The 26,956-nt window shown below is 42.9% G+C and overlaps 1 protein-coding gene across 3 annotated transcripts; it reads left to right on the forward strand.

Moving 5' to 3' along the window:
- The first annotated feature begins 3,249 nt into the window (after positions 1-3,249).
- Positions 3,250-26,517, forward strand: TMPRSS2 (transmembrane protease, serine 2). Of its 3 annotated transcripts, none has more exons than XM_014937973.1 (15): positions 3,250-3,299; positions 10,507-10,664; positions 11,898-11,968; positions 12,816-13,011; positions 13,326-13,409; positions 15,407-15,526; positions 16,839-16,968; positions 18,066-18,176; positions 19,031-19,074; positions 20,317-20,491; positions 22,047-22,222; positions 23,337-23,432; positions 24,323-24,465; positions 25,046-25,198; positions 25,384-26,517. In XM_014937973.1, the coding sequence occupies exons 3-15, from the start codon at positions 11,954-11,956 to the stop codon at positions 25,393-25,395; spliced, it is 1,455 nt and encodes a 484-aa protein (XP_014793459.1). In that variant the 5' UTR covers positions 3,250-3,299; positions 10,507-10,664; positions 11,898-11,953; the 3' UTR covers positions 25,396-26,517. The 3 variants fall into 3 exon arrangements, with proteins under 3 accessions (XP_014793459.1, XP_014793460.1, XP_014793458.1); XM_014937974.1 differs by lacking the exon at positions 3,250-3,299 and adding an exon at positions 3,335-3,356; XM_014937972.1 differs by lacking the exon at positions 3,250-3,299 and adding an exon at positions 3,768-3,904.
- The last annotated feature ends 439 nt before the right edge of the window (positions 26,518-26,956 follow it).

Genomic DNA, 26,956 nt, shown 5'->3' on the forward strand with positions numbered 1-26,956 from the left:
AAGCTGGGTTGCAAAAACAAAGGTGGTGTTGAGTTGGCCGAGCCAGTTCCTCATCTAAATTTTTGTTTGGGTTGGTTTTGGGTTTTTTTGGGTTTTGGTTTTTTTTTTTCAGTTGTGGGCTTTAACACCAAATTTCCCTGGAGACACCTCTAAATCTATTTCTACTGGTGTGGTAAAATGAAGGATTTGTGCTGTAGTCCCAAAGTGTCAAGCGCAAGCTCATCCTGACATGCTTTGAGTAAGCACCCTGCAGTTTGGCTTTAGAGAGACCTTATCTCCCACCACCCTGGGTTTTTGATTAGACACTAGAAACACGGCGTGGCAAGGAATTCAGAAGTACAAAAGACAATGGAGCAAATGACATGTTGGGTATTAACAGAGTAGGAAATGAACTGCAATGACAAAGTGCCGCAGAAACAAAGGGAGTTATGATTAATGGGTGGGCAGAGCTACCTTAAAGAATAGAATATAGGAGGTGCCATAGGAAGCCGCAGGTATCATGTGGTAGGACGTACAATGGTGGGTGATGCCAGGCACTTAAAAAGAGCAGTTTATTTTACATGCTGAAATTCAGATGCTTAGCATCAGTCTATAGAAATGTTACCTTTTATGGCTGTAAAAAAACAAAAGAAAGCATCCAAACATCCCCTGCCCTCCACACGCATAAATACTGGAACAGGTTGCCCAGGGAGGTGGTTGAGGCCCCATCCCTGGAGATATTCAAGGAGAGGCTCGACGAGGCCCTGGGCAACCTGGTCTAGTTGGGGGTGTCCCTGCTGACTGCGGGGAGGTCGGACTAGATGACCTTTGGAGGTCCTCTCCGGCCTGGGCAATTCTATGATTCTATGATTCTATGATTCTATATGGAGGGGGAAGTGTTTCACCGAACACATATTAATATTTAAATGAGAGAAAGATGTTTGGAGTATGTGCTGAGATGAGCAGAGTTAGGCAGGGTCACGTTGAAGCTCTGGGACACCTGGAATTCTGGGCAGTGAACTCTGGGCTCCTCAGCCAGAGAAAGCCCCTCTCCAGCAGAGGACTTCCCTGCCTCTCCCAAAGCACGCAGCCACCCTGAAAAACCAACCCCTGCCCTGATCTCTCCTCTAAAGGTTCCTTACAATCCGTGAATAAAATGAATACTCGGCACCCTGCTCTGCAAAAGCCAGCTTGCATAATTAAAACACAATAATACACGCACACAACTATTTTGGAAGAGATTACAGGGCCACCAGCTCAAGTCCTCGGCTGGAAAAGACAAGCTGAACAGACCCGACAGCTTCTGCTGCCAAGGGGAGGCAGTGTCCCCCTCCCCGCTTCTGCTGCTCCAGCTCTCCTGTTCCTCTGACCTTTGCCAGCAAGCTGAGTTAACCTTGGGGAATATTAACCCAGTTAAAAAAAAAAAAAAAGCAAAATAAAAAAAAAAAAAAAGCAAAATAAAAAAAAAAAAAAAGCAAAATAAAAAAAAAAACAACACACCAAAACCGCAACAAACCAAAACCGGAGAGCTTTTACCACGTTGGAGATCTGAAAGGCCCACCCTTTAGTGAAACAGGTACTGGCCTGAGGGAAAGGAGGGAGGGAGGGAAGAACTGGGGGGAAGAGGGTGGGAATTCACTGTTTGCTGGACCAGCTCAGCCCTCTCTGAGAAGAAAAGGTGTTAACAGGGGTAATCAACGAGCTGCTGGCTTCTGCCCAGAACTTCAAGTCCGTAACTAGGCAGAGTGCCTTTGGTTTTCATGGAGCTGCCCTGAATCCCCGCCACGGCAGGTCTGGTATTGTTTCACAGTGCACAAAGCAACGCGGGTCCTCCTAAAGAGCTTAAAACTTCCCTGGCAGAGGAGCACACTGCTCCTCAGCACAGCATATTTGTTACCTGTTGCCGTGTCCTTCTGCAGGGTTTTGTTTGTAACACCTGAATTGATGTAATACGTTAGAAGTGGCTACGTATAGAGGAGGCTACGTTATAGAGGAATCACTCTCTATAATATTTACATCTCCCTTTCTCCTTACCTGTAGCCATTTGCACAAATCCAAAATGAAATCCAGGACATTCTGAAGCTCCAAAGAAATACCTTTTTTAAACATAAATTGTTCAGTATCCTAATAACTAAGTGAGCTTTGTCTTGAGAGAGGAACAAGACATCATCAGTACAGGAGTACATAGCCTCTAAATGACTCAAAGAAAAATAAAGATGTGAATTTCCAAAGTAGAGAAATGTTCAGGTTCTCCTGTAGAGCAGAATAGATCTCAAGGGATCTCTCCTTGATCATCATGTGGTCACCTCTCCTTGTGGCCATTTGCAGGGCCATTTCTTTCTGTCTTGATAAGGAAACTTAACAGGGAAACCTGATGACTAGATGCCCTGGTTCAAATCTGAAATATCTCTAAGCTCTGAAGGCCACCAACAGGGTTACTATAGATTAAAGACAGGGACATGCCACACAGGTGGACATGCTGGAGAACCACAGAACGTGACAATGCAGTGCATTTTGGTTGCGAGTTGGGATGATTTTACATTGTCCTGAAGTAAAATTCAGGTGAAATTTGAGGTCTGATTCCTGCACCTGAATTCATTCTGGAAAATTACTGAATCTCACTGTTTCCTTTGGGGAGAGCATGAGCAGAAATAGCCCTACAAAAGTGTTCAGCTGAAAAGCCTAAACTGAAGTTTAAAGCTGTTTCAGCCAATACTCCTTACTCGTTGAATAAATAGATAACGCTGGAAAAATACCAAAGGTATGATCTTGGCGTCTTGGCGCACTTGATATAATTCCTTGATATGCATTTGAAAAGATAAACAAATGCCAAACACTTATCATTCCAAACTTGTGTCCTTTGCCTTATCTGTAGTCTCTGTACAGAGGTGTGAAGTGTAGCGTGCGGCGGTACTGTAGCTCATTTGGTGCTGTTATTAAAAGTGAGTGGAATTTCTTCAAACACCTATGCACTTTTCCAGTCGTACTCTGAGATTTTGGGAAGAAGTGGATTTGTTTTTGCAGGGGAGCTCAGCTTTGGCAGAGAAAAACTTCACTCATTTGTAGAGAGTGGAGGTAGGAGAGTTACCAGGGGTGACTAGAACGTTATATGTAACGTTGACAATTTAGATTGCAGTAATTTTTCAGCCTGCCTCTTTATTAAAGTGGCCCTAGAAGGCAAAAGAAAAGGGAAGTCATTTCCCCGAGCTGGGTATTTTATGACCGGTCTTATCGGCTCCTGAGCTGCCCTGTTTGGGGAAGCCTTGTGGCTTCTGATTTGCGTGCAGCACCCCGAAAGGCAGCCTCACGGGGACCCGTGTGTAAGTACAACAAGAAAGGCGGGGGTCCCTCACCCCAGCACGCCGAGGCTGGAGCAGGTAAAGCAACGCCTGGGATGGGACATCCCGCCCGGAGGAGACGCGACACCCCCGTCCCTGGGGTGGGGAGCCTTACACCGGGGAGGCACCCCCGGTACCGCGGCGCGGGGGGGTGGGATGCGGGGCCCTGCCCGCGCCTCCCTTTGCTTCCCTTCGGCTTGTTTCCCAAATGTCCGGGGAGGAGGAGGAGGAAGAGGAGGAGGGCGGGGGAGAAAGGGGATCCTCGGTCCTCATCGGGGTCCACCGGCCAAGCAGGTCCTCCTGTGTCCCCCCCCGGCCCCAATTCCGTCCCGGAGGACCAGTGGGCGCCGTCCCACCGCCCCCCCCCGCCGGGTGAGGACCCTCGGCGTCTCCCTGGGGGCGCGGGGGGAGCGGGGCGGGCAGGGAGGGAGGGAGAAGGGAGGAGGAAGGGGCCGGGCGGCGCATCCACCTGGCGGCACCTGCCCCCTCTCCGCTCCCCCCGCCGCCTGACTCCTCCCCGGCCGCGGCGGCTGCTCCCGCCTCGCTGCGCCCGCGTCCCGGCTCCGCTCCGCTGGGGACAGCCGCAGGTAAGCGCGGCGCTCCCCGCCGACCGGCCCCGGCCCTGGCCCTCTTTTCCCCGGCTCTTCCCCGCGGCGAGAGGAGCCCCCTCCGGGGCCAGGCGGCTCCCGCAGGGCGGGCGGTGCCGCCATCCCGGTGGGGGAGTGTAGGGGGGGGGAGCCCGTCCCGGCCGCTCCGGAGTTGCGCCTGCGGTTTTTTTGGCTTTTAATTGAAAAACTTCAGCTTTGCTTTAGGAGGGGGGGTGGGTGGGGTGCGGAGGGGACCCTGGTGGCACCGGAAAATCCCCCGTCCCCCGATGGCGGGGAGGCCGGGGGTCGGTGCGGAGAGCCCCGCGGGCGCTGCCGGGGCTGGAGGAGGAGGAGGAGGGGGTGATGGCGGTGGCGGCGGTGGCTTCTCCCGGGAGCCAGAAAAGGAGGCGCTGGCTATAAAATCGCGGGGGCACGCCAGCTCGCCCCGTTCAGCGGCGTTTGCCTCCGTTTTAGCCAGTTTGCCCCCTTTCCGCAGCCGGTTTCTCCGCCGGTGGGTGCAGGGCGGACACGGTTGGGCGTCCCCACGGGGCGGTGGGGGAGGCAAGACTGGAGCTCAACAGGCCCAGCAAAGGGGAATGGGTGCTGTGAAGTGACTAACGCGCTCCGAGGAGGTGCTGGAGACGAGGAGGACAAGTGCTCTTCGCACGCCAACGCCGTCCCACCTCGTACTTCTCGAGGTGGAGGTTGTCCATCTCTTTGCGTTGTGATTGAAGGGAGGCGAGAGGCTGCGCGATGAGGCAGCTTGTCTTCAAGGTCACCGAGTGAGTAGTCGCTCACACGGAGAATAAATTAGAACGGCACCCCAGTCCTGGGGCCTCTTCTTTGGGTGTTAGTGTCACCACAGCTTTGGTTTCTTCCATAAGAGCTAACTTCTGGCTACAGTTGTCAAGTAATAACAAGTGGTCAAGTAATTTTGGAAGAGCAATGCTGTTGGAAGTGTGCCATCCCACTCTTGGCATTGGGAGTCATATCATTGAAACTTCTGGCCAAAGCTTGGAATGCTGAAATCAACCCCCACTCCACACCTCCCCTCAGGTGGCTTTGCTGATGATCGTAGCTTACCTGGACCTCGAATTTCACCTCGGGTTTCTGGGTGGGTGTCAGTGAGTTTAAGAGACCATTCTCACATTGTGCTTTTTTCCTTTTGCCTTGTTTGCCCCGAGTAAAGTGACACTAATGCCTTTAGTGCTTTAGAAAGAGCCAAAGGAAGCAGCTTCACCTCTGAAGGACGATTTGCATCAACTAAGTCAGTGTGAGGCAGGGGGAGAGGTGGTTGTTGTGTGTGGCAGAGATCAATGAAACTGAGAAATGATTGCAATTGTGGCTGTTACCTATGGGTATCAACGTAAATGTAAAGCCAAAAGGCAGGTGGGCTAAGATAAAATTTGATGTCAAAGTAGGACTTAACGTCTTTCTTCCTTTTTCATTTCATTCTTAAACTGCTAAAAATTATGCTGGTACATAGGGAAGTCAGCCTAGAGCAAATCCATCATGGTAGTCTCGCCTGAAAATGGAAGTAAATTGAAACTACGTTCCTGGATGTTGATGGAAAAACAAAGCCAAACAGTATTCTGGAGTGCTGGTCAAAATATTTCTCTTAGAGTTTCTCTGGAGACATGGGCTCTTCCTCCTGGGTCGTTCAAGGGACAGTCCACACTGAGTAGTTCCAGTACCGTGATGGTAGCCTAGCTGTGTCCATGCTACTACATCAATACTTCTCCCGTGCCTTTGATGCTTGGATCCCTAAAACTGTCTCTGGCAATACGAGCCTCCCCATGGAATGAATTCAAACCTCCTGCCAGCAGGCTTGCTTTTCTTTTTAATTTGCCATAGTCCCCTTGGAAGTGATTTACAGCTCCTCAGGATATGTAGTTCACAGACTGAAAACAGCTGACCTGAACACATACCTAAATAAGTCTGATTTGTTAATATTGCTGGGTTTCATTTTTCTTTGAAGTGGGTAGCTACTGGTACCATATTCATACAATATTAATTTGCAACTCGAATGTGGTAAAGAAGTATTCTTGAGAGCTTTTTTGCTCTCAAGAGCTTGCCAGAGACTTTCGATGCTGTAAATAGAGACTTGAATTTTACTGCCAGAAGATGAGTTTATTTGCTCCTGCCATCGAAAGAGGAGGGCAGAGGCAGAACCAGGGCTTTAATGTAGGGGAAGAAAGCATCCAAATGCCAGGCTGGCTGTTGTTTCATCCTCTAGCAACACCGTGATCTGTGCACATGGGGTGGTGGGTGCTGTGAGCAATGGCTGCCTCTGCAGTTTGTTGTCTGACCAATAGGTCCATCTCCTACCACGTTGGTAGATCTGGTTCTTCTGGGCTTTTGGACCTTTTTATTTCAGATATGTTTTTTTGGTTATTTTTTTTTTTTAGTGTCTTCTGCCACTCATTATCCACTTAGCTACGTAACAGCTTATCAGCCTCATTTCCCACCCCACCTTTCCTAAGAAAGACATGTGATGTTTTCGTGGCTGGATTCTATGATCTTAAAGGTCCCTTCCAACCTAGATGATTCCATGTACTTGTGATGGGCTGAGTTTCACATTAACATTTGTTTTGAGAGAAGACAAATGTTACCGTTTTTATGGTATTTATATATTTATGGTAGATGATTATTCATAGTATTAATACAGCATCATACAGCTGTTTAAAATGAGACTGCTAACTGCTACGCTCACAGCTTTTGTAATGCCTTTTTTTTAACACTTTTTTTTTTTTTTTTAACATGGAAGTTGTATTAGTCTTGGTTTGCTGGCCTTGGGAATACTGCTGTGGACTTTATTTGAGTTGCTGGCAGTGCTTATCAAGAGGCAATGTTCTTAGACACCTGTTGATAAGTAGTTCCACAGTTTAATGATATTTTATAATCTAATCTAGAATAGTTTCAAAGCAATTTCTTAGGAGATGTATGAATGCCGAAACTCTATTTGTGGCAATATTTTATATAAATATTTACATAGTCTCCTATAGTGCTCTGCAGGATGTGTAATGTTACTGCATAGGCACACTGAGTAGAGCTTGCCTCTATTGAGAAGGTTAGCCAACAGGCCAGGACGTGGGAATAACCTGATTTTGATTACTTTGAGACATTCAGTTGCTTGTTGATTTGTCTTTGACCCCTTCCAGAGGATAAATTTTACCTTGTGGAGTAAATTAGAGTAATTTTTTTTAATCACAGCAGTAAAAATACTCAATACTACTTCCTGAAGACGCATTAAGGAAATCTTGATGATGAAATGAGATGAAAATCTTTATTTAGTTCCTTTCCTTTTTTTATACATAACTGTGGGGGTTTTTTGGTGGTTTTTTGTTTTGTTTTGTTTGTTTGTTTTTTAACCTTTTGGTACTTCATTTGCAACTCATGGTAATTTTTAGTGCTGCTTGTTAAGCAGGAATCTTGGCTAAGTTCTCTTGTCCAGGTAGCAGAGGCAGGAATCTCCCAGTGTGTGGAAAGAGCATGTAAAGGGGTCTGGAATCACCTCTTTGATTGTTTTCTCTCTTATTTTTTGTATCATGCCTCCTCCCTTTACCTCCTCGCATTCATATCATAGTTATATTGTGTTTAAGGTTATGCTACTGAAACTTCTAGGTTGTTATAAAATGGTTGGGAATAAAAAAAAAGCATACTTCTTTTTTAATGTCATCAACAAAAACTGTAATTTGTTGGTTTACCTTTTAATAAGGTTGAGCTTTGCACTGGAATTACTCCTTTGTTATCTTAATGAGTTTTGCCAGTTTGTTCATTTGCATGTGCTGTATTTCTTTATCTGGGTAAAGGGAACTGTTCATTTTTTGCACGTGACACTTAATCAGTGTTCATGCTGACTGTTTGGATGCTTTTATGCTTCCTCCTTTTAGAAGCTGAACTTGATTTCATGCATTTGGTTTTTAGCTTTTCCGTCCTCTCCTTCCTTGTTTGTTTGTCTGTGGTTGCTTTTACGTAGGTCTAACTGCGAAGAACTAGTTTGGTTTTTTTGGTTGTTGTTTTTCCAATTGCTGATACCTATCGTAGAGCTTAGCAAACAGCTAATGGGGTTTCTATTTCAGGAAATGCCACAAAATATGTATTGAAGTAATACGTAAATGCAGGAAGTCTACCTTTGCCAATATAACTCTACCTCCATTGGCCAAGTTGAATTTACAGTGTTATATCAGGATATCTGAAGGCAATTATTCCATCCTATTGACTTAGGCGTCTAGGCATGGAAACAACATACAGTGATCTCTATAGGAAAGCTTGTGGAAACTAACATAGTGGTACTTAGAATCATAGAATAGAATCATAGAATGGTTTGGGTTGGAAGGGACCTCAAAGATCATCTAGTTCCAACCCCCCTGCCATGGGCAGGGACACCTCCCACTAGAGCAGGTTGCTCAAAGCCCCATCCAGCCTGGCCTTGAACACCTCCAGGGATGGGGCATCCACAACTTCCCTGGGCAACCTGTTCCAGTGTCTCACCACCCTCATAGTAAAAAAATTCTTCCTGAGATCTAATCTGAATCTTTTTTCTTCCAATTTAAAACCATTTCCCCTTGTCCTATCATTACACCTCCTGGCAAAGAGTCCCTTATGGACTTGTGGAACTCTACGCTTCCAAAGCATGGTACTGCTGTTAATTAATAATTATGACAGCCATTATTATTTCTTGCATGGAGAAAAAAGGGTAAAAGCCAGCAAGCCTGGCTGCATTAATAAAATTGTGGTTAAATCTTTAGGGTTTCTGTGCCTTTGGTTCTTTCTGTTATCTTTTTGGGATGTTGGCTCCTGGCTAGCAAAGGACAGGTGCGATATAAAGGAGTCATGACCTGATGCTGTTGTAAGGATGCAAAAGCGGAGGCTCACCTTCGCCCAGCAGTAGCGAGGTGAGGGGCTTAGGAGGACTTGAGGACCACTTACAGCTGAGCCGCGAGACTCTGTGCTCAGTGCTTTTCCTGTCCAGGGGACAGAGTGGCTGTCACTGTGGTAGGGAGGAACACAAGCATTTGGAGGACTAAGAGTCCAGGAAGTCTATATTCAATTAAGTAGTGTGTTACCAAATGAAATACAGACCAACTCTACTGCAACTTTTGCTTAAATATAAAGAATTGATTTGCAGAAATCTGTATAAAATAGCTATTGGATTAAATTTGTTTTGAATTAATCTAATATTTTCAAAATTTTTAATTTTCTTTTCGTTCTCACAACTTTTATTGGAAAAAATGATGTATTTTTTAATCTTAATGACCCACAACAGAAATTTAATTATAATGCTCCTAAGGCATATGTGAGAAGAAGCTAAGATATTTCAGGTAATATTTGCGAGCTGTGAGGCAATACATTGCACTGTATTCATCAGTATACTATGATGGCTATATGTCATATAGTCAATGATGGCTATATGTTTTATACTCTTATTATCACTTGTCATTAGAAACAGTAGGATTATTTCTCTACTTCCAGAACTATGCAATAAAAGCACACTTGATTTTGGACCTTCTGTGCTGCTGGTTCTGCTCCATCCACACTGGAGTAAATTCAAGTTTTTGAAGTTCAAGGGCTTGGCTGCATATGAGTGATGGGTGCCTTTCATTATTTAGGTGTACTCTTTCCAAAGCGAGAGGGTGTTAGGAAGCCATCCTGCAAGGTTCCGGCTCCCTGAGCCCTATCTCTTCATACCTTCAAGCCTGCTGTGGGTGTGTGGTGAGATCCATCCCTGTTTCCTTGCCTGGGGATCTCTGTACCCTTTTAACTCCACCAGCTCACTTTAAAGGAGTCTTGAGGCTGGTTTCTTCAGATGTACCCAGTAAAGTACCATTACAGCTCGGCAGACATCAGGAGGAATGACCGGCAGTGGGAAGAAAGGATAGTTGGGTGTTCCCAATGAACACTTTTGCTACTTTTATGTGTCATCTATTTAAATGTGAGGTGAGCTAAAGGCCAAAGTGTTGGACTGAGATAAGACAGACCGGTCTCTTCTAGCTCTATAGTTGTTGGGATGGGGAGCATTTCACAAGTCAGTTTGTTTCTCCATGACCCATCTTCCTTATCTGTGAAGTTGTTGCAGCACCCTTGATGTATTTGTAAAACATTTTTAAGTGTCAGTGATGTGTGTTTAAGAAAACTAGATTATATCGTTATTGGATGCTACCCATTGATTTTGGCCTTAAATGTTTGCAAACTAATTGGAGCCCAGTAGGTTTGGTTTAGTCTATTTTTGATACACTGGCCATGGAAATCTGTATGTACCTATGACTTTCCTGTATTTTGTGGTGTGATAATGGAAAGCAGTTATTATTCAGAAGCTGGATGGGAAATAGATTAACAAGAACTAAATTGACAGTGATGATTGAAAGCCAGTTAAGCAACAGAGATATTTTCCCCTCAGTTCATTTAAAAACCAAAACCAACCAACCAGTAAGGAAGACTGTCATCTGCCAATTTGCAAACCCTTTCAGATTGCAATGTAAAAAATGTTTGTGTTTTTCTTTGGTCATAGTACTTGTTGGCTTACCTCAGAATCACTGCCTGGTATTCTTCTGTCTGCTATCACTAAACTTCCTAATCCTTTTTTTTTTTCTCCTTTTCAGAGAACAAGGAACAAAAATATCTTCCTGTGATTTGTTACTTGTCCTCTAAGCCTGGGCAGAACTACACTTCGTGACTCTGCTCTGAAGAGCTGAGTAAGAATGGACGCGACATAAAGCAGGAGTCCTGAAGCCTTAGTCACCAATCTGATGGACTTACTGTAAGTAGGAATAAGACTTGTTTTTCACCTGTCTGCTGTGCAAATAAGAGTTCAACAGTGCATTGTTATTTACTTTTTTTTTTGCTAGCGTTAATAAGCAAATACCAGAATCAGCCTTCCTAAACTGTCACAAAGTATTGGCACGCTCAAGATGTCAAGCTGCTGTTGAAATCTGCTTCATGGACGTTTGCAGTTTAGTTTTGGGTGAAATGACACCTTGGTACAAGTTCTGAAACATAACCTTATACTTCGGGCTGAATTATGCTGTGTCTTAATGCAACTGCTCTTCATAGTTATGGCTTTGGACAGGGATCATGCCCAATGTGCCTGTGTGCAGGGCATGGCACAGGAGGCTGGAGAAAAACATTTCTCAGTGCATGACCGAAGCACTGCCAAGGTTTTTTTTTTCATGTAGAATAATGTTATGAGGGGACTCAATAGATTAAGTAACTTATTTAAATGATTGCTTGTGAAGGCCTATTTTAGATCTGTGGCAGCAAGTATTTTGTGTTTCTGGTGTCTTTGCTAATCTGTGGTTTTACTTAGTGTTAATGTTTAACTTTAAAATAAACTGCTATATGCTTGAAACATTGGATGTAGCTCCTCTCTTACTCTATTTGAAAAACATTTGTATGATGTGGCGTATTGTTTCCCTGCTGTGTTCTCTCCCTGTTTTTGGTGTGTTGGCTACAACATATAACCAAGAAAAACTGTTGGCAACACGGAAGAGTGAAAAGAATGTGGCTTGTGGGGCTGTTAGCCATGGCATAATCAAATAAGTTAGTTGAATTTGTATTTCCTGATGCTTTGTTCATGTTCTCGTTTCTGTGTCATAAACCTCAGAGCGATACATGAGTAAGTGTTGAGAGAGGCAGGAGGACCTGAACTTGGTATTGACACCGTGTGGGTTGTTGCCAGGGTATTCTTTAACTCTCATTCTGTCAGCGAGAGTGAGCACTAACTTAATCTTCTCAGTTTGTGTGGTGCTCGTGTTAATGAATAGTTGCCACTGTATAATCCTCAAGGTTGTATTGAGAGGCTATTGAGATCCGATTTCATGCTGCACCTTAATTTGTACCCTCTCTTGAACTGCTTCCGATCGTGGGGGTTTTTTTAACTCCAGATTTGGCATTTTTCCAAAGGAAAAACTGACAAGAAAGGTGAACAAAGTTAGTTAGTTTCTGTTTGTGATTTTTTCTTTTCTTTTCCTTTTTTTTTTCTTTTTGATTGCAGGTTCACACTTTACTTCCAAATACTTGAATTGTTTCAGTACTGCTGACAAAGGAAAGATGACCTCTACTGTAGTAAGTAAACAAAATATGAAAAATATTCCTCTCTGTTTTTTTTTTTTTTTTAATGAGGTTTTTATTCTGTACAAGTAACAGCCTATTGAGTGATATCCTGGTTAGCAAGTCTTCTAAAATGTGGCGTATTTGTTGTGCTTACTTTTCTGCAAAAAGGGAAAGATATACTGTGAGGCAGGTATAAGAGGCTTGAATTAACTACCATTTCAAATGCTCAGATGGTCCTGGGAGAGATTTATGCTTTTAAAGCTTATTTTGGAGGGATAGATTGGAATGGCTTCGAACTAGTTCTTAAAGCTCTTCCAGGATAAATATTCCACAACCTGTTGTAGGCCAGTGCATTTCAGAAATAGCTTAGGTATACCTGGTGGTGTCGTAGGACAAAATGGGGCAGTAAGCGTTTGTCCTGGGCCTGGAGAACTGCACACACAAAGGCTGTTACTTGTCAGCATTTCTTTCTAAGATGGTACTGCCTAAAACTGTCCATGCTGCTTATTTCTACCTTGTCAGATGTTCCAGTGCCGTGGTTTGTGCTGGGCTTAAAGAATCTTGCTTAGGTTGAGTTACTTTGGATCAGGAAACTGATCTCTTCATACGCCTTCCAGCCTCACTCTCTGTTATTTTTATTATTCAAAGTGCGAGGTATTAGGCATGTGCTGTAAAACTCTTTCTCTGTGTAAATTGGAGTCACTAATATGGTGAATTTCTGCCTTGGCAGAATTACTTAGTAGGGTTCTGAATGTAAATGGCATCTGAAACTTATTTTGTCCTAATTACAGTCTTGCCTTTTGTTTGTTTGTTTTTTGGTTTTTTTTTTCATTTCCTTCCTCTCAACATTATAATTTAGAGTCCACCGCCATACTATGAAAATCATGGCTTTCAGCCAGAAAATTTGTATTCTACCAGGCAGCCAGTAGGTGCTAACCCAAATCCACAGCACTTCTCAACAAATGCTCCGTCAGTGCCAAGCTATGTCCCAACGGTTGTTACCCGTCAGTCAACTAGTCCTGTAGTGCATTCATCCAGGAGAACACATGCATCAAGTAAGTTTTGTCGGGATTTCTTCCAATTCTAGACTTAAGGTTTTCCAGAGTAAGATAACAAATAAAAGGCATCTTCCCTTCCAATTCCTGTATTGAAGGAGCTATTGAAGCGGGTGAAGAAGTAGGAGCTGGCTGGGCTGATGGGGCAACTGGACAGGAATCTGGGTGATTTGGAGGAAGTGTGGTGGAATGGAGAAAAGTCTGTCTGGCAAAAAATACCTGTTTATAGTGTCAAGGAAATATAGAGTGCTGGTGGCTGGAAATTACCTTATTTGTGAATCTAATTTCTCTTTTTCTCATTGCTTTCATTTCAGGTGTAAGGAAAACCATAATCATTATAGTATCCATTTTACTAGTCATTTGTTGTGGAATTGCTGCTTTCTTCATCTGGTATTTGGGTAAGATTTTTTTTATATTCTGAAAGAAAAGACGTATTAAACTTTTAAAGGTAGAAATATACATTCTTACCTTCCACTTTATGCTGAATTAAGGTCAGGAAACTCTTTGTTACCTGTCTCCTAAGAGGTAAACTAATGTTACTACCTTATGGCTCAATTTTGGTTGTTGGGTTTTTTATTCTTTTTAATAAACAATGCTACTATCGCTTTCCTTTCATCAAAGTAGATGTTTTTGACATCAAGTGATGTCATCAGCTTTTTGACTCTTCTGGAGCAGCTTGTTCTGGTGGAAACCTCCAATTTGTCTGGCAAAAGCTGGTCAGTACAATTGAACGGTGCAGTAGGGTTTAGTAAAGAGTAGTTTGACCTCTTGCAAGGGTATTTGCACTTGGGGATAGCTGTCACGTGACTGTGTGGACAACTCATTCTGCAGTGTGTTTCATTGGGAAATCACTGCTGTGCAGTGAAATGAAACTTGTTCCAAATTCTGACTTCACTTAAGTAAGGCAGGAGATTGAAATAATTTTGTATAACTTAACTGCAAGACTGTATATGGTCAAGGTAATGGCAGCGTGTGCTTGCATCCCAGAAAACCAAATACATCCTGGGCTGCATCAAAAGCAGTGTGGCCAGGAGGTTGAGGGAGGTGATTCTCCCCCTCTACTCCACTATTGTGAGACCCCGCATGGAGTACTGTGTCCAGCTCTGCTGCGCCCAACATAAGAAGGACATGGACCTGTTGGAGCAAGTCCAGAGGATGGCCACAAAGATGATCAGAGGGCTGGAGCACCTCTTCTATGAAGACAGGCTGAGAAAGCTGGGGTTGTTCAGCTTGGAGACGAGAAGACTCTGGGGAGACTTTACAGTTGCCTTCCAGTACCTGAAGGGGGCCTACAGGAGAGATGGGGGGGACCTCTTTTATCAGGGAGTGGAGCAATAGGATGAGGCATAATGGCTTTCAACTGAAAGAGGGTATATTTAGATTAGGTATTTGGGAGAAAATCTTTACTGTGAAGGTGGTGAGACACTGGAGCAGGTTGCCTAGAGAAGCTGTGGATGCCTCATCCGTGGAGGTGTTCAACACCAGGCTGGATGGGGCTTTTGAGTAACCTGGCAGGTGTCCCTGCCTATGGCAGGGGGTTGGAACTGGATGAACTTTAAGGTCCCTTCCAGCCCAAACCACTCTATGGGAAATGGTATCTCTCTTGGAGCAGAAGTAATTCATGTCTATTTGTTTCTGTGAGGCTTTTACTTTGAAAGTATATTAATTCTGTGTGAGCCTGGCCTGTCTCACCACTGTAAGCCTTACCACAGATGATACATTTGCCTTGGAAGTCATCCCCAATTGGGGTGACCAAGCTCTGAAGCTGGGCTAGAGCAATTCTGTTTGGCTTAGGCAAAGTTTGTCTTGTGCTATCTTAATTTTCCTTTCAATGAAAGCCACTTTTCAAAGGAAACTAAAAAACAATTTGTTTTTAGGAACCTCTTCCATCTGCTCTGTGCAAGAAAAGAGAGGAGAGAGGAGAGTTTGTTTAAAACTATTAGGATGACACTTTGTGTTCTTAGGGGTTTTTTTACCCACTTTGATTTATACAGGGTGAATGTAATCTTGTTTTAAATGGCAGCAAAAGCAAAAGGATGTAATTGGAGTAATTGCTTTCTTCCTCCTTTGCTGTTTATAAGTGTTATGCTTAGTCAGTCTTAAGCTGACTCCTTTTAGACAACTTAATGGTGCTTGCATGTTCAGGGGAGGCAGTGGACAAAATCCAATCAGCCGCATCAGTTACTTAATCTGACAAGAGATGTAAAGGACAGAGCAATACATCTTCTGTTGTGTCAGGCTAGGTCTCCTCCCATCCCCGAGTTTAAGAGCTCTTTCTGATGTTCTGCTCTGTTGAGGTGGAATACTCCTTAAGATGAGAGTTGGCAGTAGTCGCCTGAGGCTAAGCTGATGTTCAGCCTAATGGCTGATGGCTGTGTTGCTCTCTCCCCTGCAGTGGATGATCATTGTGTCACCTCCTTGATAGAGTGTGGATCTTCAGGAGTGTGCATCCCCGCCTCGCAGTGGTGCGATGGAGTGAACGACTGCCCCAACGGGGAGGATGAAACCCGGTGTGGTGAGTGCCGGCAGTCAAGGGGGAGGACCTTCACCCACTTGCAAGAATTCTTGAGCAAATTGCCTTGTCCAAAGCTTGCCTAAGTTACATTAGGGCTATTTTAGCTGAAGGTGTATCTCTAAAATGGCTTAGGATATTTGAGCGCTTTGAAGCACTATCTAGATATTCAATTGGTTTCCAGTCCAATTGAAAAGTTGAAACAAAATGACTGACTCTGGGGTTTGAGTTGGGTTAACTTTGAATCTGTTTTTAAAATATTACCTTTTGATTTGAACCGGGTTTGTGCAAAACTGAATGTAACATAGTCTCTGGAATGAACAGTCGGCACTGACTTAGTAGGACTTCAGGTGATAACATAAATCTGATGGTCTTCAGTCAGGCTTGTCTTTTGTCACATATTTTGCATTCCTCCTTCTCCCAATAATACTTCAACCACTTCATAACTCCTTTATGTAAGAGAGCTTGGTCCGATCAGTGTTTCCAACTAAAAAGAATCTGAAGATGGAAGGTGGAAAGATCCATTTGTCCCTTCCAAAGGTGTGGCATCTTGTTTCTAACACCTGTGTTGTGCTGTGCCACTCTGGAAAATTCTAGTTGAACTCTTATTCTCTCTCTGGGAGCTTTTATTCTGCACATGCCTCATGAAGGATTAGCATTTACTGGCATATGCTTTAAAGCTGTTCCTCTCCATTTGGTTGAATAATGGGTTTTTGGAGAAGCCTGTTCAATCTGTTCTTTTGCTTGAACTATTTTATATTAAATTCTTGCGCAAATAAATACATAATGGGGCATGGAGCATCAGAGGTAATTGCTCATTGTTACATTCTTGCCTTACAAGTGCTTCTCTAAGGAAATTTTGTGTACTAAGATACAATATAAAATATATATTGCTTATAAATGAAATATAATCTATTGTAATATGATATATTAAGAAATACATGTTTGTGTAGATAAAAGGTAAGAAGAGATTGGCTATTGCAGTCTTTCTCAGTGGCAGAATGTGAAAAAGAATTTTGAGCATAAAAGCTGAAATGAAAAGATGAACAGTATCTTGTACACTTGCATTTTTAAACTGATAGTTCTTTGAAATTGCCTTACACAAAATAATTAAGTTATTGCAGTATTTCTGTCTACTTGATATTTACTCAGAATCTAAGTAGAAGGCAGCATTAAATTAATACCAATTCATACATACAAGAATGTATTATGGGTAATAATACTTATAAGTAGAGAAAGAGCAGTAATATAGTGTGTGATGTTGTTTGATGTTGGTTTTTTTTTCTTTTTTTTTTTTTTCTTCCTTTTCTGGCAGTTAGACTTTATGGACCAAACTTTATCCTGGAAGTTTATTCACCAGTCAGCAAATCCTGGTATCCTGTTTGTCAAGACGACTGGAATGACGATTATGGGAGGATTGCATGTAAAGACATGGGCTACAGTGTGTAAGTCTAACCTTCATCAGCCTTTGTATGTACATAGAAAGGTTAAAATTTCCCTCTTGCCATTTGTAAGAAAGCATATCTGAAACAAAAAGCAGTTGGCAATCTAGTTCTTGTGAACCCAGGTGGATCTGATTTTAATGACAGTAGCTGTTACATGATCAAAACGAAATGCTGCTCCAACAATTAATGGTGTCTGGTACACATGCAGTAGTTATTCAGTGGGGATGATTGTGTCCAATACACTCACAACTATCTTCCAGAGCTTGCGTCAGATCATTCCAGTTGCTCAATAACATCCGATCTGACTTAAACTGTCATCACCAGTATTACCCAGAAAGCCTTGGTCTTCTGAGGGCACAAGTAGCACTGGCTCACGTGGAAGATCTCCATAAACATTTGTGGCCCTGGGTGCTGCCCATGTTCTCCCCATGTAACGCGGTAGCCTATATTCTTCTGCAGTTGAAATACTTAATATTGCCTCTCTTTGATACAGTTGGCAAGTACTGTCTTCTGTTGTGGGTGGAGTAATGGAGTGAATTTATAACCCAGGCAGGCAAAACTTGTGTGTGCCCATACTGCGTTGTGGTGCTCAGAATTCAGGTCTCTGAACCAGCAATGACCCCAGTAGTTCCCACTCCAGTGTGACAGCCCAGCAGCAACTACACAGAACTGGTCCTCAGCTAGAAAGCCCAGCAGAACAGCAGCACTGCTGCCTCTGTTGTAGTCCATCAGAAACGTGGCTGTCATGACTTATTGGACCTAAACTCTGCTGTGGTGTGTAAAAGTACTGGCAAAGGCATCTCTTCATCTTGCCCTGTTTCATGAGGCTGAAGATTCCTACTGTGCATGCATATCAGATAAAAAATATTATTTTAATCTAGTAAGTGTTTGATGGGAAACAGAACTTGACAAATGTTTGAAGAATCTGATTCTCTGGCGCTGTACTACACCACCGGGGTTCTGTGTTTAATTTAAAAAAAAATAAAAATCTTATTTTTAGTGGTGTTCATGTCGGAAGCTCTAGCTTGGCACAGTTTATTGTTACTTGTTCGTAAACTGAAACTAGAGAGTTTCATAATGGGTTTTTTGTTTTGCAGAGATACGTATTACTACAGTCAAGGAGTAGCAACTGATGGCAGCTTTAAAAGCTACATGAAGGTGAACACAAGTGCTGGAAATATAGACTTGTACAAAAAGCTGTATAGCAGGTATCTTTGTTCAATCCAAACTTCTTTCCTTTTATCAGGGGTCTTTTTAGCTGTTGTAAGAGGTGTAGCTTCTGCCCGTAGCATAATGCAAGCACATCTTTCAATTGGGATTGTTAGAGGGAGAGAGACTTTTGCTTTTAATCTGATGGCAGTAGCTGCTCTCCCTTCTGCTTAAAAACACAGCTGTCATTTTTCCATCCTTCCTGTCCTCTTTTAAAAGAGAAGATGTCCTATCGTGCTCCCTCCATGCTGTCTAGAAGGCTGCCGTGTCAAAGATACTTTTCTAAGGCTCTTTGACCATCAGCAGGAGTTTCTGTATGGTGACAATAGCTACCAGCTGTAACACATTTACAGCAGCTGGTATAGCTATTTGATATTTTTTTTTCAGTCACATGAACACACAGCATGAAAAATGGATCTTTCACTGTGGACAGTATCATTTTTATTCTCATTAAACAACTCTGAAGTGTCTAAACCTGTAGACTGCTGTGCCTGCAAGGTTCCCATGGCTCCCTTGTTTAGGTTCTTCTACAACTACTTCGTAAATCACCTCAACTTTTTCTCACGCTGTTCTTCATCTTGCTCCTCAATAGGCTTACAAACCTTTTGTACTGGCGACTGCAGTCTTCCACATGAAAGTTTTGGTGAATGCAAGAAGTGGTGGAGGCCAGATGGCTGCTGGTAGGGTAGCAGGAGAGAGTGAAGAAAAGAGGGAACGCTCAGCAGGAAGAGGAGGGGAAGGCAGGGCACGTAGCTGGAAAGGGTAGGCAGCAGCTGGAGGGTGTACTGTGCCCACCATTTGCTTCACTCTGTGCCTAAAGTCCTGTTTGGGTTTTTTTCTGTTTCTATTGCAGCGATTCCTGTGCATCACAAAATGTGGTTTCTCTGCGCTGCATAGGTAAGTGACTGTGTTCCTCAAACTTTTGCTTGCTCATGCTTTGAAGTGCTCTGGCTGGTGCATCTTTTTGAATCTGCATAAATAAATGCTGTCTTCTGATGGGCAGATGACTTAACTGTGGTTCCCAATTTTCAAACGGCACAGTTTAAGGAGCAGGGTGGGAGAGGAGACAAGGAGGATGTTGGATCCCCAGTTGCTTTGGTCTTTGCTGCCACTTCTTCCTTTAAATGAATTGCCTGTGAGCTCTTGCTCAGCAGCAGTGGTGGGATGGCTGTGGTGCATCCACTGTCTGACACATGGCCGTTGGGTGGACAGTGTGTTCCTGATGGTGATGGCTGCCATGAGGCAACTCCTGGCTGTTGTCTGTTCTGTTGCACAACACAATGGCGTGTGTCCATGTGGCTCTGACATCTCCATGTCAGAGATGCCTGAGTACCACAACCAAAGGTATAATGAACCACTGGTTTCTGGTTTGTGGTGAACTGAGGGCAGCAGCTGCCAAATACTCATCATGACGTCTGCATGGGTCATGCAGACCCATGGGTTCCCTGGGACAGGGAACTACTAGAAAGAGTCCAGCGAGGGGCAACAAAGATGATTCAACGACTGGAGCATCTCCCTTATGAGGAGAGACTGAGAGAGCTGGGACTCTTTAGTCTGGAGAAGAGAAGGCTGAGGGGAGACCTTATCAATGCCTACAAGTATCTCAAGGGAGGGTTGAAGGAGGAGGGAGCCAGGCTCTTTTCAGTGGTTCCCAGTGAGAGGACGAGGGGCAACGGGCACAAGTTGGAACATAAGAGGTTCCACTCAAATATGAGGAGAAACTTCTTCATGGTGAGGGTGACAGAGCCCTGGAACAGGCTGCCCAGGGAGGTTGTGGAGTCCCCTTCCTTGGAGATTTTCAAGACCCGCCTGGATGCAGTCCTGAGTAACATGCTCTGACAAGCTCTAGGCAATCCTGCTTCAGCAGGGGAGTTGGACTAGATGATCTCTATGGTCCCTTCCAACTCTAGAAATTCAGTGAAATTCAGTGAAAATTCAGTGAAATGTGAAGGGGGTCTAGGCTATGGGAGAGTCCTGGTTTGAGGGACAGGGAGCCTTGGGATCTCAGTGTCCAGGGCAGCAGAGCAGAGGTCAGACGTGGTCTGTGCTCCCCTCTGCTAGTGAAGCCTGAGCTGCAGAAGTATCTTCCAGACCAGCTTCCTCTTTAACTAATGCCTCTGTGTGTAACCGACTCCTTAGCGTGTGGGCTGCCCACTAAACGCGCCAACGTGATGAACAGGATCGTGGGTGGCAGCGGGGCAGTGCCGGGGCAGTGGCCGTGGCAGGTCAGCCTCCACGTGCGGGGCACCCACGTCTGCGGGGGCTCCATCATCACCCGCCAGTGGATAGTGACGGCAGCACACTGCGTGGAAGGGTGAGTCCTCTCCTTTGCCTCTCCAATGCCCATCTTCCTTGCTTCAGGCTGAAACGCACAAATTTAGCTAAGTTTCCTGACTTTCTGCTTTGAAATGGAATTAAACGCTCTTCCCTCTCACCGCCTCGAATGCATGTGCTAGGCACAGTATTTTCGCTATGTATGGTTTTTAAGTATTAAGGGAAAACTTGCTCTGGAGGAGGCTGGCTGCAGGTCATCTGTCTGCTTTCTACAGGAAGAAAATCTTATTTTACTTGTTAAAGGTGGAAATTAAATTGGATGGTAGTGTTGGGCACAGATACCTACCCAACTTAAAGCACCAAACTTATGGCAGACATTCGATGTTATCCTGAAAATGTTGAATTACACTTTGCAGAAAAACAACAGGAAAAAAAGATCCCAAACCCTCAAATATTGCACAGCTGTAGAAATAATAAATTTAAAGATGCCTCTACCATTTATTTTCTCATATCTTCATGCCATAGCATAGTAAAGCCCAAGTCAGTATTAAATGTATATTTATACCTATCCAAGGAACACTTTACTATAGGCATCAACAACAAAAATAGCTGGTGCTTTTTCATTTTTAACTTAACGTAAATAGAAGCTTAAAGGAGAGTTGAGGGTGTTGTGATACCTTGTGCACCGTGGCAGAATATGTTTAAAAGGTGGCTGCTTCAGTTGGAGGGAAAACCCACTAAGCAAAAACATTTTAATGGTTGATTGGCTAGATCACAGTTTGAGACTAAGCCAAGGTAAAATGACTTTGTCCTTAACCTTGAAAAAAGAATGCAAGTATTTATTTTTATGTGATGATCTTATCCTTCCTTTGTTTTCTAATTTGAGCTCTGCAAAAGCTTTAGAAATGGCAACCAAGCTGTAGTTGGCACAAAACTGGTTTTTAATATTTTTTTTTTTGGAGGGGGAACAGCTTGCAAGCACTACTGCCTGGGCAGTTCTCATGGAGGGAGTTTTAACACTTATGGAAAGTTTTTTGTTGAGCATTTGTAAACTGTGCTGAAGCACAGGAGGCTAGTTAAATTACATCTAGTGAGTGTGCTTAACATTTAAAACACCCCCACCAAAATCAAAGGAAAAAAAAAATCCTGGAATTTTCAAGATAGTGAAATTCCTTCACTAGATCATGTTTTTACTAGTTCTGGCTTCTGCTGCTCTTGCATGCTTTGGATAGTACATGAGAGTGATACCACTGACATGTGAGAGTTCAGAAATAACTGCTTGATCCCTCAGCCATGGAAATCAATAGGCTTCAGTGTTGCAGTCTCAGACTGTAATTTGCTGTGCTGAATGACCAAGGGGATAGACAGTGATACTTAAGCCATTTCAAAGATTATTTTTTTTTTTTAAATGTAGTTATGAAATTAGAGTCAAGCTTTACCAAAGTTAGATGTCTTGCGATTTGTTTCCTTTTTCGTCTTTATTCTTGGTCACACATGCATTTGACTGCTGTTTCTGAAAACAATTTTTTTCAAGGTCATAATCTGTGACTCATTACCAAAGGAGGAAATCTTCTCATCTTTCTTTTTTTCTGTAGACAACTTGCTGACCCGCACAACTGGAGGGTTTTTGCTGGGATTCTGTACCAGAGTGAGATGTTCTTACAAGATGGACACAGGGTGCAACAGATAATTTCCCATCCGGATTATGATACAGATTCTAAAGACAATGATGTTGCCCTTATGAAGTTAGAGAGACCCCTGACTTTTACTGGTATGTATTCTGCTCTTATAAAGGCAAAAATCCAATGATACTGAGCACATCTTTTAAAGTTTCTGAAATGGGTCAAGAAATCCTAGTAGATACTGGCGGGAAGAACATACCTTAGAGACATAGACAGGATAGATGTAGAGACAGAGGGCACACCCTCTGATTTTTTTTTAAGTAGGATTTATTTAAATCTAGTAGACGGTAAGGAAGTTTGGGCTCATGTCAATAGTGTGCTTTTACTCCAGAATGCTCTGTGATGCTTAAGCATTGCCACTCCTATGTGTGCAGACTTGGGATGCAGAGGTGGAGCAGCTGACTGAATCCTTAACCAAGTTATGTCAAATGAAAACTGGGGGAAAAAAACAACCAAACAAAAAACCCAACAAACCAAAACCCCAAACGTTAGAAGTTCCTTTCTTAAAAAGTTGATGTAGGTTGTTTGTAAGCAAGCAGTAAAAACTGGCAGACAAAAAGTTATTTAAATTTGACGTGCTTTATGTGTTTAGGTGCTATCTGTGCAGGTCCTTCATGTTTCAGTGAATCAGCTTAAAGCTTAAAGTAGTCTGGAGGGCCTTTTCTGCTACTGAAAATAGTGAGGTTGGCTGGTTTTGTGTTTCACACCTCTTGTATACAGGTATTGAATCCTGCTTGCGTTATTTTCGGCCAGGTTTTGCAAAGAGAATGCAGAGAGGTACTTGTTGGAAGTTTGTCTACTTATTTGTCCTCTAGTGATCATAGAATCATAGGGGGTTGGAAGGGACCTCTGGAGATCATCTAGTCCAACCCCCCCCCCCGCCAGAGCGGGTCTACCTAGAGAAGAAGAGATGGTATTAATTGCTCTAGTTAACCTGATGAATTGAGCTAGAACCACTGACTGTGCTTGTTCTTCAGTTTGTACTGAAGGTTAGGTGGCCATTTGGGAAAGGGCAGCTGGTAAGCTTTCTGCTGCTGCCTGCATTGCGCAGCGATGCTTGTGCGCAAGGAAAGATAAAGTGCAGAGACAATGCATGGTGTGTCTGTGTTTAAGTGGTGGTCATGCCAAGATACTTCATACACATTTATTTTTAATTATGTCTGGGCATCTGGGACTACAGATGTTACTGTGTTTGTTTTGCAGATTATATACAGCCAGTTTGTCTGCCTAACCCAGGAATGATGTTCCAGCCTGATCAGCAGTGCTGGATATCTGGGTGGGGAGCAGAACACCAAGGAGGTAAGGGTGGCTTTCAAATATTTTGGTCTTTTACATAAACCAGTCCTCTTCAGTCTACAAATTACTGTTACAAGGGGTTATTGGGTGGTTTGAGCCAGATCTGTTGATACGTTGTTTTTTTCTCACCCATTTTACAGCCCCTAATATTTACACTGGGCATTCTGTCCCAAAGCAAGTTGGGATGTGTGGCATTCAGCAGCCTGCAAAGGAGCCTCAAATCAGTACTGGGGACCAGAAATACTCTCAGAGGAAACAATTCTGTGCCCTCATTATCAGGGCCACTTCAGTGCCCAAATGCCCTCTCCTGTAATAAGGAGGGTAGCTGTGTGCCAGGCCAGTCCTCTGTGGACATAGGAAAGGGCAGGAGTCTTTCATTTCCACCACCTTGAGCTAATATAGCATGATGCAAGTAAACTTGCAAGAAGTGAGAAGGAAAGGGGGGGAAGGTTTCTCCTTTCAGTATGAGAAGGTACTGGGCAAGGAGCAGGGTGTTGTGGAAGATGGACTCTGACTAAAGCCACTTGTGCTGGACCATGAAACCTTCCTGTAAGGGAGGTTCTCTTCACCTCTTGCAGATTACACGTGCTTTTAATAGCCCTGTATGACACAGTTGATTTGGGGCTGGAGTAGGCAGATAGTGCCACGTTCTCTTGCTTAACAGTACATGGACATTGATGCAGAGTAACTTATTGATCTCTTGGAAGGGCGTTTTAATGTCACAGTTTTCTCTTTGTGGCAGACCGTACATCTTAAGTGTCCATCCCCATGTTTCTAGTAAGTTGTTTCATCTTGAAGAGTGCTAGCTGCTGGGATTTGTAATTGCAACGTAATATGATGCTTGCTCTAATTTTGTCTTCGTATGTGTGTTTTTGTGCATGTTTCAATTTTAGGTAAAACATCAAATAACTTGAATTATGTTACGGTGCCCTTAATAGAACATTCTAAGTGTAATTCCATCTATATCTATAGTGGCATGATTTTGCCTACAATGATCTGTGCCGGGTATCTAGAAGGAGGAATTGATTCATGTCAGGTAATTATCCCTAATTAACACCTAATAACGATCTCATTATTTTTGTGGTCTTACTAGTAGGTTGTTTTTTTTTTTATCATCTATTGATTACAGACAGATCACCCACCAAAAAAAAAAATAAAATTGAGTAACATTTTGGTTGGGCTTCTAGTTTCTTTTGTGGTGCATCCCTTTAAAAGGGAGAGCTTTTGTTTGGTCTTCTGAATGGCTGCCAGTGCTAAGTTCTTGCTCAATTCGCAAAGAGGGTGAGGCAGTCCTTTTTACTGCTTCAAGGATGTTTTGTTATCTGGTACTTGAAAGTGAACAAATGCTCTTCATAATCATGGCGGTACCTTAGCATTATGCTTGTGAACAAGAAAGTCAATAACGCCTATCTCAGTTAGTGCTTTGGGCAAACAATTTTAATCTCTGTTGCAAGCAGTCATCATTTAATACTGTAATTGCCATCATGTTTTGCTTCAGTGACTGCCTTAAAATGGTGATCAGCCTTTTTTGGAACCTAAAATGTATTCCTGAAGTGAAATGGATTGTATCTTTGCTGGTGGTGAGGTCACTAACAATGTGCTTGTGTTTTGTGCAGGGTGACAGCGGAGGTCCTCTAGTAACTAACAAAAACTCCGTGTGGTGGCTGGTTGGAGATACCAGCTGGGGAACTGGCTGTGCTAGTCCCAATAGGCCTGGAGTGTATGGAAATATGACTGTGTTTACAGACTGGATTTATAAAAATATGCAGGTAAAAATTATAAAAATTCAATAATTTTAAATGTTTCAAATACCAAAACTTGATTTTATTCATAAAAATAAATAAATGTGACTAGTCTGATAATGAAGCTATTCTGTTGAGAAGCATCCTAGCAATTTCAGCTTGTTAGCAAAACTTGAACCTTTGTTTTTTGTTTGGTTTTTTTTTTTTAACAGGCAAACAGATGACAACGCTGCCTCTCCTTGATGATCAATATTTCTGAGAACAAGAATAAATGAAGCCATGGGTGCCTGGGATATTTATTCACTTTGCAAATGATTTTGTTTTTTCTCTTTGAATTTTCTTTTTAAAAATAACATGAAGGATTGCACACTCGGTTCTGTGCTGGCTACAGTGACTGATCTTAATCAGCCAAGGATTATCACAATGAGCACCTTTCTTCTTGTTGTGGTGCCTGGCAGAAAGTCGTTCTGTCAACTGCTTGCTGAAACGTCTCTCTTTAGTTGAGTAACTTTCACTTGATAATCAGGTGCAGGCTTACAATGGCAATTTTAATCAGAATTTAACTTATGATTTTCGTCTGAGACAGTTGGTTTAGTGGCGTTTTAAACTAAATGTGAAGAAATGTGAATGTTGAATCTCTGAGCTGCTGGTTGGCAATTTAAAAAGAAATTAATGTTTTTTAGTATATATGAAGGGAAGTTTCCATGCACTATGGTAGAGGCGCAGGAAAAAAAAACAACTGTGTATTCAGGTAGTTAAAAATCCTCAGGATCTTGACGCAGCAATCGTCCAAATCAGATTGTTTGTAGCGAGACCAGTCTGACTGTCAGTAATTAAAAGTGCTGTTCTGCCTTAAGCTGCTCTGAATCTGAAAAGGGCAAGACCTACCCTCACTCTTAATGTGTGCTACTACGTGCTCAGAGCCGTAGCAGGAAGTGGTGAGTTAATTGTCCCAATGGCGAGGTTCCTGGCAGCCACCATCGAGCTTGACTCTTGAACTCTCCCTGCTGTGAAAGGCAAAGGACAAAGTTTTTCAACGAGGCTGTGTTGCAAGCGATAGAACTCCAATTGCAGACACACGTACAGAGGCTGGGTGTTTTATACAAAGAAACACAAATCTGCGTTTCTTTGTAAGCAGATGAACTACCTCATTTATAAAATCTGGCTTTTAATTCATTAGAGCTCTCCTTTATGTGTCTGCATGTATGTTTTTAGCAAAATGTAATTAATATCAGAGTGCCACCTCAACTAGGATTTTGAAAATAACTTATAATCATAGTACAGAGGATCAAAAAGCCATATCAAGTCACTTTTGCTAAGAAGAATAAATCGTTCGAATGAAATGACTCTATTAGTCTTGTTTTCTCTTTTGGTACTGAAATGCAATTGTCTTGCATGTAAACACTGCACCAAATAAATATATATATATTTTTTTTTTTACAAATAATTTTCCTTAGTAGTGGTTTATATCTGTTTGCTTGGATTTTTTTGGAAGCAGTTGCTGGATTCAGTGTCTGAAGTGCTTTGAGAATATGATTTAAAAAACAAAACAAAAGCCCCACCACAAAAACCCACACCCCAAAGCAAAGGAAAAGCAACATGAGGGCAATCCAAGACATTGTTTTAATTCTAGTATTTTAAGTCCTTGAGCAAATGCAGGGAAAGAGAGCTGAATGTCCAGGAAAGTTGGATGTCTTTAGTGGCTGGGTCTGATGAAATCACTCTGATTTGTGAAATTGAATTAAATAAGGAAGTTTAGTCTAAAGGCAGTGGGTTGAGGGAGTC

Source organism: Calidris pugnax, unplaced genomic scaffold (genome assembly GCF_001431845.1).
Source record: "Calidris pugnax isolate Ruff unplaced genomic scaffold, ASM143184v1 scaffold25, whole genome shotgun sequence".
Classification (NCBI taxonomy): Eukaryota; Metazoa; Chordata; class Aves; order Charadriiformes; family Scolopacidae; genus Calidris; species Calidris pugnax.

What these genes read in the sequence shown, in the direction of transcription:
- TMPRSS2 (XM_014937973.1), top strand. An exon ending in AAAGACATGGGCTACAGTGT is followed by an intron (nt 16,969 to 18,065) that starts GTAAGTCTAACC and finishes TTTGTTTTGCAG; the next exon opens with AGATACGTATTACTACAGTC. An exon ending in GGTTTCTCTGCGCTGCATAG is followed by an intron (nt 19,075 to 20,316) that starts GTAAGTGACTGT and finishes CCGACTCCTTAG; the next exon opens with CGTGTGGGCTGCCCACTAAA.